Source organism: Microtus ochrogaster, chromosome 8 (genome assembly GCF_000317375.1).
Source record: "Microtus ochrogaster isolate Prairie Vole_2 chromosome 8, MicOch1.0, whole genome shotgun sequence".
NCBI classification, from domain to species: Eukaryota; Metazoa; Chordata; class Mammalia; order Rodentia; family Cricetidae; genus Microtus; species Microtus ochrogaster.
In genome coordinates, this window is record NC_022015.1 from 51,357,765 (window position 1) to 51,368,751 (window position 10,987).

At 45.3% G+C, this 10,987-nt stretch overlaps 1 protein-coding gene across 1 annotated transcript in view; it reads left to right on the forward strand.

The window, feature by feature from the left end:
* The window catches only part of Cemip2 (cell migration inducing hyaluronidase 2), an 80,640-nt gene that overhangs the window by 16,985 nt on the left and 52,668 nt on the right, over window positions 1-10,987 (forward strand). Inside the window, exons 3-5 of the mRNA XM_013348092.2 lie at window positions 1,491-1,631; window positions 2,014-2,575; window positions 8,392-8,561. Of these exons, the coding sequence (XP_013203546.1) occupies window positions 1,491-1,631; window positions 2,014-2,575; window positions 8,392-8,561 (873 nt within the window). The remainder of the gene's footprint in view (window positions 1-1,490; window positions 1,632-2,013; window positions 2,576-8,391; window positions 8,562-10,987) is intronic.

Sequence of the window (10,987 nt, forward strand, 5' to 3'; positions counted from 1 at the left end):
GGACTAGGTTGGTGGGATGTATATACACAGATATGCATATTTTTAAAATAGGTTCATTTTTATTGTTTTTACTGAAGCTTTGTATGTATACCTGCGTGAGTGAATGCCACATATGAGGGTTGATCACAGAGGTCAGAAGGGGGCACTGGATCCCTTGGAAGTTACAGGCCTTGTAGTTGCAGGCCATTGTGACCAGATGTGGGTGCTGGGACCCAAACTCTGAAAGCGGTCCATGCTCTTAAGCCTTGTTCATTGTTCCATTCCCCAGTCCCAACATTTCTTGTATTCTTGTCTCTTCATGCTCTTCTTATTTAAGTACTAAGTTCCACCCCTTGGGGTCTGAATCTTCAGAGCTGCCTTAGTACCTCCAGCATTTTCTTCCTTTGCCTGAGGACACTTGCACCTAAATTAAGGACCACATTATTTATCATTTATTTATTTCACACATGCTGGCTTTTCTCCCAGGCTGGTTTATAGACTTATAGAGATATGCTCATCCCCATCTATACTTTACAAGATTTATAATTTCTGCTACAGAGTGGACAAAATGATCTCCAGCAAATCACGAGTTGTTAGCTGATGAAAAGTGAAGCTATGATTTTTCTTTCCCCTAGAAATATCTCATACACAAACAGCCGTCATTTTATTATCTACTATTCAAGAGGCAAGTTACAATTCTGGTAATGGAAGCTTACAAGCACGGGAACCTCGTTTCTTCAGGAGGAACTTCCACATCACTCAACTTGCTAACTAATCTTTGTGTTGGCTTCTCTACTCTGCAATTTCCTCATCTCTGAAAATGAGAAGTCATGGTTTTGGCCGCTTGCCTTCTGTCGTTCCGTTGGGAAAGTGTACACGTGGGGAAAGAGGTGCTGTTACTGCCGACTCTCTGGATCTCTGTGTTTAGGAAGGAACTTTTGGATATCTAACACACTTGTTGGAAATTTCTGCAATTTCTCTTTCCATTAGTCAAGGTATTTTGAGAGAGAGAGAGAGAGAGAGAGAGAGAGAGAGAGAGAGAGAGAGAGAGAGAGACAGAGACTGTCAGTCTGTCTGTTTGAGATTATGGGAATCAAATCCAGGACCTCAGCCATGATAAGCTAGCACTGTGCTAGTGAGCTCCATTGCCAGCCTATGATTTTCTTCTCTAAAGCATCATTGCAGTATGGGTTCAAGAGAAATTACTGTTGTTTCCAAAGTAGGTAGTCAGGGGAACTTCATTTGTATCTTGTGAAGTCTGGTCTGAACCAGGTGATGACTTAATTTTGTGCTAACATCTTTTTTTAATATATTGGAGAAAAGAACTCATACCTCTTGTGTTTGGGAAGGGGTGGGATTTCCATTCCAGGGGCAGGAGATCAGTGTCTCTGCATTTTCCATGCAAAGCTGTGTTCAATGACAGTAATTCTTGGGCTTGGCTGGTCACGTGGTTTCCTTGTACTTGGTTGGACTGGGTTCTGTATCAGGGGTGTGTTGTTTTTGTTTCATAGAGAATTGTCCAGACCAAAACCCTCGTCTCAGGAACTGGGATCCAGGACAAGATTCTGCAAAACATGTTGTTATCAAGGAGGGAGATATGTTCCGCCTGACCTCAGATGCTACAGTGGATTCTATAGTCATTCAGGATGGAGGTAGGTAACAGTCCCTGTCTGGGGTGGGGGGGGCCCATGGGTGCTCTGTGATCCTCATATAGAATATCCATAGTGGATTTTATCCAAAAAAAGAAAGCTAAAAGACAAAAGGATACCCAGTTTTTCTCATTGCTGGCATTAAACACTTACAGGAGTGTCTTAAGAGGGTTTATTTTGACTCAGAGCTCCAAAGGGTGCCGTTCACAATGGCCTGGAAGACATGGACCAGTGCCTTTTCCTCTAAGGAGCTTGCAGCTGGTCATATCGTGGTGGTAGCCAGGAAACAACTGGGATTGGAACCAGAGGGCCAGTCACCCTCCTGGACCCCCATCTGCTAGCTAGAACACAGTTGCAAAGGTTCAAGTAGTGTTGCTCCTTGCAGGACTGCTTGTGTTTGGGGATGCTGAAGACGGATCCAGAAACGTTACCTTGAGGACTCGTTACATCCTGATCCAGGATGGTGGGGCGCTTCATATTGGAGCAGAAAAATGCCGCTATAGATCCAAAGCGACAATTACCTTGTATGGCAAATCAGATGAAGGTGAAAGTTTGCCAACATTTGGCAAAAAGTTTATTGGCGTGGAGGCTGGCGGGACACTGGAGTTGCATGGGGCACGGAGGACATCATGGACGATGTTGGCAAGGACTCTGCATTCCTCGGGCTTGCCCTTTGGCTCCTATGCCTTTGAAAAGGACTTTTCCCGGGGCCTTAATGTGAGGGTCATTGACCAAGACACAGCCAGAGTTTTGGAAAATGAGAAGTTTGATACCCACGAGTACCACAATGAGAGCAGGCGACTTCAGGAATTTTTGAGAGCTCAGGATCCCGGTCGGATTGTAGCTATTGCTGTTGGAGATTCAGCAGTCAAGAGCCTGTTACAGGGAACAATCCAGATGATCCAGGACCGGTTGGGGAGTAAGCTGATCCAAGGGCTGGGCTACAGGTAGGTAGACCTTGTTCCTCTCTTCCCAGCCCTGCGGTAGAGTCTGCATCCTGTGAAAGCAGAGAAGGTGGGCAGAAAACCACGGACAGCTGCTGCTGATTTAGCTGGCTGCATGGCCACTCCCAAGGGCCTTTCCTATTGGTGCATCAGGTTGCCTCTTGTTTGAACCACGGATTTAACTGTTAGATGTGGTACGCAGAACATTCTTGGCTTCAGTTTACGAAGTCCTCCATGAATTGTCTCTAGGGCCAGTGGAAAGCACAGGGATGTGGGTCTGAAAAACCCTGGGCAGAGTGAAGATAATTTGCCTCCGAAGAGACTTCCTCTTCCCATTACCTTCTGAGCATAATGGAGCTGAAGCTGCTGGAGCCTAGGCTAATTGAGACCCCTGAACAGCTGAGAGCTTAGGGCACCGGTCCACAGAAAGCCTGTCATCAAAGCCCTGAGGGATAGCAGGCATGCTTAGGTTTCTGTTTCTTTCTCTTTTGGAATCTTTTGCGTGCTAATTTGATTGGAATCCTTTACTGCTATTTTGATTCCACTTGCTTCATTCCGGCACAGGAGAGGCAGCCAAAAGCTGGAGAGCTAAGCTAATTGTTTATATAGAAGTTTTCTCTACTAATTCTCTAGAAGAGTCTCTACTCATCACCCTGGAATTCCTAATGCTGTTTGGAGGCTGAGGGAAGTAACCGGGTCACCATTTAATTAAAGGAAGGAAGGAAGGAAGGAAGGAAGGAAGGAAGGAAGGAAGGAAGGAAGGAAGGAGAGAGGGAAGGAGGGAAGGAAGGAATGAAGGAAGAAAGGAAGGGAGATAACAAAAAAAACAACCCATAGGTAATTCTACTGAATGTTCTTAGGCACACTGGGAAATGTCAGAAGTGAGAGGGTCTCAAAACTGAACGCGGAAACTTCCTTTGGGCACAGTGTTATCTACAGAAAGCCTCGGAGATAATGTTAGTGAAGGGAAGAGGTCTTTTACCATCTTGAATTGCTTCTTTTTCACTTGTTCTTATGTGATGTCAAAACACAAGACAGAAAACCAACAGCCGAAAGCTAGCATGGGCCATAGGCATGCTCCAGAGGCAGGGGCAGGAATTTGAGCAGCGTGCTGCATAGGCAGCCAAGAACGGAGGTCTAGACAGGAGAGCATGAGCAAAGCCTCCGAGGGTTTCCTCCAAGAACACGAATGGAGAAGTGCTGTAATAGGGATGGGAGGCCTAGTGGTGGATCACAAGGCGGTCCTTCTGTAGTCGCCATCCAGGCCAAGAAACACAACATCAGCAGCAGCTCATAGCCCTCCTGCCTCCTCTGCTGTGCACCGATCATTCCTCCCTCTCCGAAGACGGTGTTCTCTTGAACTAGGGAGCGCGCCACGGTTTAGGTTAGTCCTCTTTCGAGCTTCATAGAAATGGTAACAGACTAAATAGTTTGTGTCTGGCTATTTTTGCTCACCTCATGAGCGCTGTTCAGATTTCAACACATAGGGCGAGCTTTTTTCACCATTGTTGGTTTAATTTCTTGAGACAGGGTCTCATTGTGTAGCTCTGGCTGTCCTGGAACTCACTATGTAGACCAGGCTGGTCTCTAACTCATAGCGATTCACCTGCCTCTGCCTCCCAAGTGCTGGGGTTAAAGGTGTGTGTGTGCCCCTATGCCCAGCTGCCACCATTGTTTATTTTCTATTGAATGAATATATTGCAGTTTATTGTGGATATCAGAATGCCTTTCCAGCTCGGACCTGTTATAAGATGTGTTTCTGTAATGGTTCCTTTACCCATCTACATGTGCGCATGCACCCATTCCTATAATGATAGACCAGGAGGAGAAGCATACTCTTGATAAATAAAGGTACATACATGTCTGTTGTGTTAGTCAGCTTTCAGTAACCATGACAAAATAAATATTCAAGACCATTAACTTAGGAGGAGAGATTACTCACAATTTGAGAGAGTTCAGTCCATGGTTACTTGGCGCTGTGGCTTTAGGTCTGTGGCAAGGCAAAGAACATCACAGTAAGGGTAAAACTGCTTACCCCATGGTGCCCAGGATAGAAAGTGAGAAGAGGGACCTGGGTTGCCGGAAACCCTGCTGGGCCATGCCCCAGTGATATGTGTGTGTGTGTAGTGTGTGTGGGTATGTGTGTATATATGTGTAGTGTCAGAAGCCCTGCTGGGGCATGCCCCCAGTGATCCATGTGTGAGTGTGTGTTGTGTGTGTTCGCAGTGTGTGTGAGTGTGTATGTGTTTGCAATGTGTGTGTGTGTGTGTGTGTGTGTGTGTAGTGCCATAAGCCCTGCTGGGGTATGCCCCCAGTGATCCATATGTAAATGTGTGTGTATGTGTGTGAGTATATGTATGTGTGTGTCCACACAGGCATGAAGAAGGTGTCAGATCCCATGGAGCTAGATTGTAAGCTGCTTCCTGTAGTGCAGGTCACTTAGGATTTGTCTTCCAGAAGAACAACCAGTACTCTTAACTCCTCCACAGCCCTTAGCTGGCCATTCTAAGGCCTCTCTCCCTCTCCCCACCACCTCCTAAAGGTCCAGCTACTCCTTAATACCTCCACAGGCTGGAAAACAAGCCTTCAACACATGGGCCTTTTGGGGGACCTTAAAGGTCCAAATCAGAGTTGCAGTTGCTTTGTTTTTTACTCTTTTTTCTTTTGCTCTTTGTGGGGGGGAGGGGGGGCAACCACTCAGCTCCCAAATAAGTCACAGACAGAGGCTTATTCTTACTTCTATTTATTTATTTATTTGGGTTTTTGAGACGGGTTTTCTAGCTTTGGAGCCTGTCCTGGAACTCGCTCTGTAGCTCAGGGTGGTTTCAAATTCACAGATATCTGCCTGTCTCTGTCTCCCAAGTGCTGCAATTGAAGGCGTGTGCCACCACCGCCCGGCTTATTCTTACTTTTAAATGCCCAGCCTTAGCTTGGCTTTTCTCTTGCCTGCTTTTCTTAAATTATCCCATCTACCTTTTACCTCTGAGCTTTTAGGTTTATCCTATATACCTTTCTTTGTTGAGGGAGCTGCGGGCCTGCTTTTCGTCCCGCCCGGCTCTCGCACGGCTAGCTTTACACCAGAAATAACAACACACAAACTATATTCTTTTAAACACTGTCTGGCCCATTAGTTTCAGCCTCTTAACCCATTTCTAATAATCTATGTAGCACCACGAGGTGCGCTTACTAGGAAAGATTCAGCATGTTTGACCTGGTGGCTGGCTGCATCGTGTCTGCCTCAGAGAGCAGAGCTATTGCGTCTGCCCGGGAGAGGGGAGCATGGTGTCTCTGAGCTCACTTCCTCTTCCTCCCAGCATTCTGTTCTGTTTACTCCACCCACCTATGTTCTAACCAATAAAATGGGCCAAGGCAGTTTCTTTATTTTTTAACCAATGACCTTCCTCCATCATTTCTTTACTTCTTGCTCCGTGGCTTGCTGTGTAGCTGGGTGGCTAGCCCCTGATGTCCTCCTCTTTTTCTTTCCCCTTGATCTCTTCTTCCCAGATTTCCCCTTCTATTTATTCTCTCTGCCTGTCAGCCCTGCCTAGTCTCTCTCCTGCCTCGCTATTGGCCGGTCACCTCTTTGTTAGACCAGTCAGGTGTTTTAGACAGGCAAAGAAACACAGCTTCACAAAATTAAACAAATGTAACATAAAAGAATGCAACGCATCTTTGCATCATTAAACAAATGTTCCACAGCATTTAGAGGTCACTAATATTACACAGCACAGAGTACCTGCTATGCTTCCTGGTGTAGCTGTGACAACAGTGGCAGCTTCTGTTCCCCCAGGTCCTCAGTGCTTCTGATCTTGTGTCACCAGTGGTAACTGTCTTGACTTTGCTTTTTCCCTCTACTGATCTGCCTTATAAATGCCCTTTAACACATCACCACTCAACTAATGGAGAAGTTAGAACGGTGTCGTACACCAGCCTCCCTTGTATTGACATTACCTCCAGTGTACAGAAGCAGGCACCTCTCGAAGACTGGGTGCTACTGCATTGAAATTTCCCACAAGTGGAGGAGGAAGTGGGAGTGCTCTTGAGCTAATGTTAGTAGAACAGAACATTGTTTGGTAGTTGCTGAGGCCGTTCTGGGCAGGAAAGGGAGCCTCTGACATTCTTCCTCTCCTCTCTACTGGGAGATAATAGTTGAGACACTCTTTGTTTGATCCTTTCTGCTGTATCAAGGGATAGAAACAGCTCTGACTGGTTCTCAGCCCCTAATCCTTAGGGGCAGCTGTGGGACGTGGAAGGCTGGAGGCTTGCTTTAGTGAACTTTTTCTCTGAGCGTCTAGCCATCTGTCTGGCATAGATTACATTTAGTATTTTTCTTCTCAAAGTATGAAGTTCACATTTTTCTTTGTTTTGAAACAAGAGGCTTAAAAAGAGTTTCCTGGCTTTTGTTGCTATATATTTTTTTTTTTCTTTGACAAACTTTGGACACAAGCTGGGGCGAGTCCATTTTGACATTTTAAAAACACTTTGTTTTCTACAGGTAATTGTTTTTTTTTTTTTTTAAATTGAAATTTGTTGGCTAGCAATTCTGTGGCTTTAAGGATGTTTGGAAACTTCGTACTTAGTGATTCTCAACTGTGCCTAAATGCACAGACATTAAAAAACTGGTAATGCCTGGGCTGTCTTAGAGCATGTTTTCAAAGAGTAGTACCCAAGACAAAAGAGTGATAATTACTGCTGTAAACTGTGACCTCTAAATTAGGGGTGGGTGTGGGTGTGTGATTAGGCCCTTGGACAACCTTTAGTGTCTCCCTCAATTGCTTTCCATTTCATATTTTAAGATAAGACCTTCCTTCCACTGAACCTGAAGTCCATAGATTTGTCTAGGGTAACTAGTCAGGAAGCTATAGTGATCTGCCTATGTCTGCCTTTGTAATAGTAGGCTCACCCATGTGTGCCACTGGACCCTGCCTTTTAGAAGGTGCTGGGAATCTGAACTTAGGTTTTTCTCCTTTTCCAGCAGCTTCTCTACTGACCGAGCCTACTCCCTAGATCCTAAGGGTTCTCAGACTACGGTTAGGAGCATCATTCGGCATCACTGGGATATTTGCTAGACATGCAGATTCTCTGACCCTCTGACTGTCAGGCTGTGGTGGCTGCAGAGTGGGGGCAGCTATCTGATTCAGTGATTCCTCCCTCAGGTTGTTCTACTGCTAAGGCTCGAGAGCCAGGGTTCACCTCAGTGTTGAGTTAGTCTACCTGAACATTCAGGTACCCAGACCCTCAGCATTAACTTTTAAAGCTTTTAGGTCATGAGCTCTATCTCTAGTGATACCATGTAATCAACCAAACAAAAACAAAACAAATTGAGAAACCAGGTATGATGGCAGCCCCAGCACTTTGGTTGTGAAGGCAAGAGGGGTCTGGGATTTAAGATCATTCTCTCAGTGACATAATTCAGTGCTAGCCTGGGTTACCCAAGACCCTATCACAACAAAAACAACCACCAAACACTGCAGGAGAGCAGGTGGCAGTCTTTTTTTAGGAGACAGCAAGAGATTATGTCTAGAATGACATATGCTCGCGTGTGGGTGTCCAGGAAGGAAGTCCGTGATTAACCGATGCTGTAGTCATCACTGCTTCACCTGTAACAAAGCTGGAAAAACAAGTTTGTGAAAATCAGGTGAATTTGCCTCTGTGACATCGGCGGTTTCAGCAAAAGCCTGGAAACTACAGCCTCCTGGGAAGAGTGGGAAATGAAGTGCAGATGTTGAAAAGCAGTCTCCCTCGCTATCCATGTCCTCTCCAGGGCTCGGGGTGTTACTCTAACAGATAACCAGATGTGCTTGCTGTCTTCCTTCTAGGCAAGCTTGGGCTTTAGTTGGCGTCATCGATGGTGGAAGCTCTTCCTGCAACGAATCTGTGAGAAACTATGAAAACCACAGCACTGGCGGGAAGGCTCTGGCTCAAGGAGAATTTTACACCTTGGAGGGCCAGAAGTTCTCCGTGACAGCCTATAGTGAATGGATTGAAGGTAGGCAGAGGGGGTTTGAACGCTGGGAGACATGGGTAAGCACTGAGACAGATAGCGGTGGGGCATTACTGTGTTCAGATATCTGTCTGTCTTGGCAGATTTTCCTACTAAACTTAGATCTTGTAGACTCAGGAAGTCTGGACTAGCTACTGATCTATTTTAGGTTAGGCAGTCCTCCTTGGACTGTGTTCTGGATCTTGAGTCATACTGTCTAATTAAGTCATGTGGTGGTTGATCTTGGTTGTTAGCTTGATGAGTTCTACAGACCCGGGTCCTCTGGGCTTGCAGGTGGTTGAGGAAGTATCTTGCAAGGTTTATGAAAAGAGAAAGACTGACCCACTGTGGGTGGCACTATTCCCTGCCCAGGGTTCGTCCCTCTCTGCTCTCTGTGGGCAGACACAGTGTGATCCGCTGCTACAAGCTCCTGCTACCTGGGGTTCCCCACCGTGATGGAGTATCCCCTCCGACTGTGAGGGAAAAACAATCCTTCTTTACATTGCTGTTGTCAGGGTCTTTTATTACAGCCACACAAGTAATAGAAGTAGCTTCGTTTCTTGGCTTTGAGCAGCGGAGCCAATCTGGTTGGTGTACACCGTGATTGGACGTGATGATATGCTTAGACTCTTTATGTAGAAGAGCTAGTAAATGCTACCTTTGGCCACCTGCAGAGGGAAAGTCCCCACCCTGTTACTTAGTGCCCCACCTCTTGATAATCTTATCTAAATATTTATCTTATGGGCAAATGGAAAATAAAGGAGCAGTGCAGTATCAAAATTATTTTAACCATATTGTTTAGAGTGTTTTTTTCCAGCTCACAATATTCTAGGATTTTCAATTTTATTTTTATTTATTTTTTAATAGACGTAATTCACGTAACTTTTCTTGTATAAAAACCCTTATGTGGTAGGCACAGCTGGAACCTAGGTCCTCTGAACAGAGACCCTGGTGTGGGTTTTCATAAGATGCTCCTGATAAGGAGACCTAGTGAACACAGTCTCTTTCCAGAGGTCAGGGGTCATGTAGCTGTAGGTTTTAGAGATTGCATTAAAGGTGGCCTTGGCAAAGTTGCCCAGGTAAAGTTCAGCCCTTGGCTGATGTGTAGCAGTCATCAATACTGGCCATCATCAGTAGCTTCTTGGGCACTGGAGCAGAGACAATGCTGGTGCCTCTGGGGGGCAGGCATGAGTTGTACCAACACAGAGCCACAGCGGCCTGCCACTTTGCATGAAAGTGTGGGACTTGCCAGTCCTGTTGCCCAGTAGCCTCTCTGCACAGGGACCATAGAAAGCTTGGTCAATATGATGGCGCCTTGGATGGCAGTGGCTACTACCATGGAGTACTAAATAATACTAAGACCAACATGATGACCATTGTAGCCCCCAATAGTGACAAAAGCCTTGAACCTGATCCTCTGGCCAGCCTGAGTCTGCTTCTGTGCTGCCATGGTCTTTAGAACCTCATGCTTTAGGAATGCACCAGGAAAAAGTCAGTAATCTCAGATAAACGTTTTATTGTAATCCTTAAAACTTTGTTTTTCTTTAAACAGACTCTCCCTCCATGGCCCAGGCTCGTTTGCCACTCATTGTGTAGCCCAGGCTGCTGTGATTTGTTCAACTAAAGCTTAGTTAGCACTGGGGATTTAGGGGCTGTCTGATTTTTGAGATTTCTTTAATTTATCCATTTGCTTCAGGTTTTTTTTTTTTCCACATTGGTTGTGGATTGGCTCCTGCCTGTCTCTCTTTTTTAATAATCCCTGCCTTTTCCAAGCAAGTGTGATATGAAATGAATGTGAGCTGAGCAAAATTAAGAGATGCTTATTGTATCTGCAGTTACCCAGGTTTGCTCATCAGTGAACCAAACCAATCTTCATTAATTTGGACAGTTGTTGATAGAATGTCCGGGATCCCATCCTGGTTCTCTTGCTTCCTTTTGATCATTGACATGGGATTCACTTCCTGAACCTCAGTCTTCTCATTTGAATAATGAGGACGAGAAGAGAAACACAGGATAAGGATGCCGGATGTATCACACATGAAGTTTTAACATAGTACATGTAGGCACCGAATACATGCTGACGCTGCCACAGATATGACTTGGGTCATAATAAAATCCTTTGTATGATTGTCATTAAACACACTGTTCTGCTTTAAAGCAAATAAATCGGGGGCGGGGGGGGGAGAAGGGAGCGGCTAGAAACATGGCTCAGTGGTTAAAAGAACCGTGCTCTTCCAGAAGACCCGTGCTCAATTCCTGACTCCCACATGGCAGTTTACAACTGTCTGTAAAGCCAGTTCCAGAGACTCTGACATGCTCTCTTCTGGTGCGTGTAGACATGGCATGCATGTGGTACACAGACATACATGCAGTCAAAATATCCATACACATAAAATAAAAATAAATATAAATAAAATGTTTAAAAAATTAAA